Source organism: Musca autumnalis, unplaced genomic scaffold, assembly GCF_047663935.1.
Source record: "Musca autumnalis isolate F117 unplaced genomic scaffold, ASM4766393v1 scaffold_67, whole genome shotgun sequence".
NCBI lineage: Eukaryota > Metazoa > Arthropoda > Insecta > Diptera > Muscidae > Musca > Musca autumnalis.
This window is the reverse complement of record NW_027412277.1, coordinates 144,706-146,568: the sequence shown is the minus strand read 5'-3', so window position 1 is coordinate 146,568 and position 1,863 is coordinate 144,706. Positions and strand designations below refer to the sequence as shown.

At 38.6% G+C, this 1,863-nt stretch overlaps 1 protein-coding gene across 1 annotated transcript; it reads right to left on the bottom strand.

The window, feature by feature from the left end:
* Positions 1-275: 275 nt before the first annotated feature.
* Positions 276-1,619, bottom strand: LOC141388169 (uncharacterized). The gene has a single exon (XM_073958201.1). It carries the CDS (start codon positions 1,617-1,619, stop codon positions 276-278), a length of 1,344 nt encoding a protein of 447 aa, XP_073814302.1.
* Between the last annotated feature and the right edge of the window lie 244 nt (positions 1,620-1,863).

Here is a 1,863-nt window from a genome sequence, read left to right as displayed (position 1 = left end):
TATTGAACTCTATTACGATGTGAATATATGTATGCAATTAACAATTTCATGAATGCACACATTTATTATGAGTTTAAACATAAATATAGTTTTGAATCAATGTGAATGTCTGAACATGCTCCCCGCCGTTGAGCCATGCTCAACTGAAATGTGATATGCTGATACAACAGATTTTAACTGTTGTTAAAAGTTGTTGAAAGGAATGCAGTAGTGTGATTGTTCTTGACCTAGACACTAAACAAAATGTTTATTTGAATTTTATTTTCTTATGGATATTATGATAAAGTAACTGCAAATTCTGATGACGCGACATGTTGACGGACTGCTGCTATGGGAGGTTGTTGACTTGGCTCCATTTTAGTGAATTGTCTTCTTTTGTAGACTGCTGTTATAATAATTCCAACTGCAAGAATGAGGGCGGCGTAAGCTACTGTTGCATGATGTCTCTTGATGTTGTCAAGTTGCAGTGGCAGGTCAGTTAGAACTTGTTGATGCAGTTGATTTTGAATTTCAGACATGTTCTTGATGTGGTTAATGTAGTTTCTAAGATATATTTTGCCATATTGTGTTTTGTCTGGATAGCTGATTTCTGTAACGTTGGCGGTGGCTGTGTATGATGAGTGAAGGGATGATGAATATGTTTGATGTCCCTGAATGAACATTGACCTGTACTTTAGGGTACAATCTGGACTTATTTTAATGAGTCCGGTGCCCTGCAATATTACTCGGGAGTGTTCCTGATTGCATACAGTGGTTATTTGAGTTTGATGTGACATTGTATACATCCACTGGTTGCCGTGTTTTAGTTGTGTCATCGACGTGTTGTCTATGAATGGGTCAACGGTACAACTGGGACGAGTGATATTATTAAGAAGTGAAATTTCGCATAGGCACTTGGCTGCGTCTGCATTGAATTTGGACTGCATATTTGGACATAAGACTTCATCTTCTGTTAGTGGTGTGCATGCTGCCCATTCTTGCTCTGTTAATGTATAATACTCATCTCTGTGGGCAGTTATAGCGATGAGGTCGCTGCATGGCCTAATGATCATCATGGTGCTATTGACAGGTGCAGAAATTGGATGTAGCTTAAGCAGTTCCAACGGTTCTGGGTCACATAGAGGAATTGTTATGTAGAAAATGATATGATTATCTGTGATTCCTCCCTTTACATTCATAATTTTGTAGAGCTGCAGTAGGTTCTCTTGACGGGCAGGTAGCTGCAATGCTGGTGGAAGGTGATTTCGGACTTGTATGAGCTCTGATTGAAGTTGTAGCGGTGATAGTAACATTGGGCTGATTTTCACATGATGTGAATCGGACAAAGTTGTTATTATTGCTGTTTGTATTCGGTGTAGCCTTACTGATATCAATGCCAATTGAGAAGATAGTGACACCATATTTTGGAACAGATTAAATTGGTGATTCTCTTGTTCGTTTTCGTGTAACCGTTTCTCAATGTAGTTCATTTGATAATCGAGACTGTCGAAGTTTTCTTTTAGTTGTAGTTCATCTTGTTTGAAAATGTTGAGGGTTGAGTTAATAATTGAAGTTTGGTTTTTTAAAAGCTGTTTCATGTGGTTTTCATCTTCCTTGATCAAGGTAATAGTGTCCGACATTTGTTCCGCGTAATTTGAGTCCAAAACTCCAAAAAGTGAGTTAGCAATATTTTTTAGTAAAAGGTTTCCGTCCTTGAGGTCTGAGAAACTGCGTTCAAGGGTATGCAGAATGTTCAGACATGGTGCCCTTTGGGATATGAGGGTGCATAACTTCTGGAGTGCCAATGTGCCATTTGTAAATGTGTTCATCTCTCGCCAGTATGGTTGTAGTTCGTAACAAGATTTTTGGATACAAGTCTGCACC

Excerpts from the sequence above, each read along its gene's own strand:
- LOC141388169 (XM_073958201.1), bottom strand. The coding sequence starts at position 1,619 with ATGTCGGACACTATTACCTTGATCAAGGAAGATGAAAACCACATGAAA.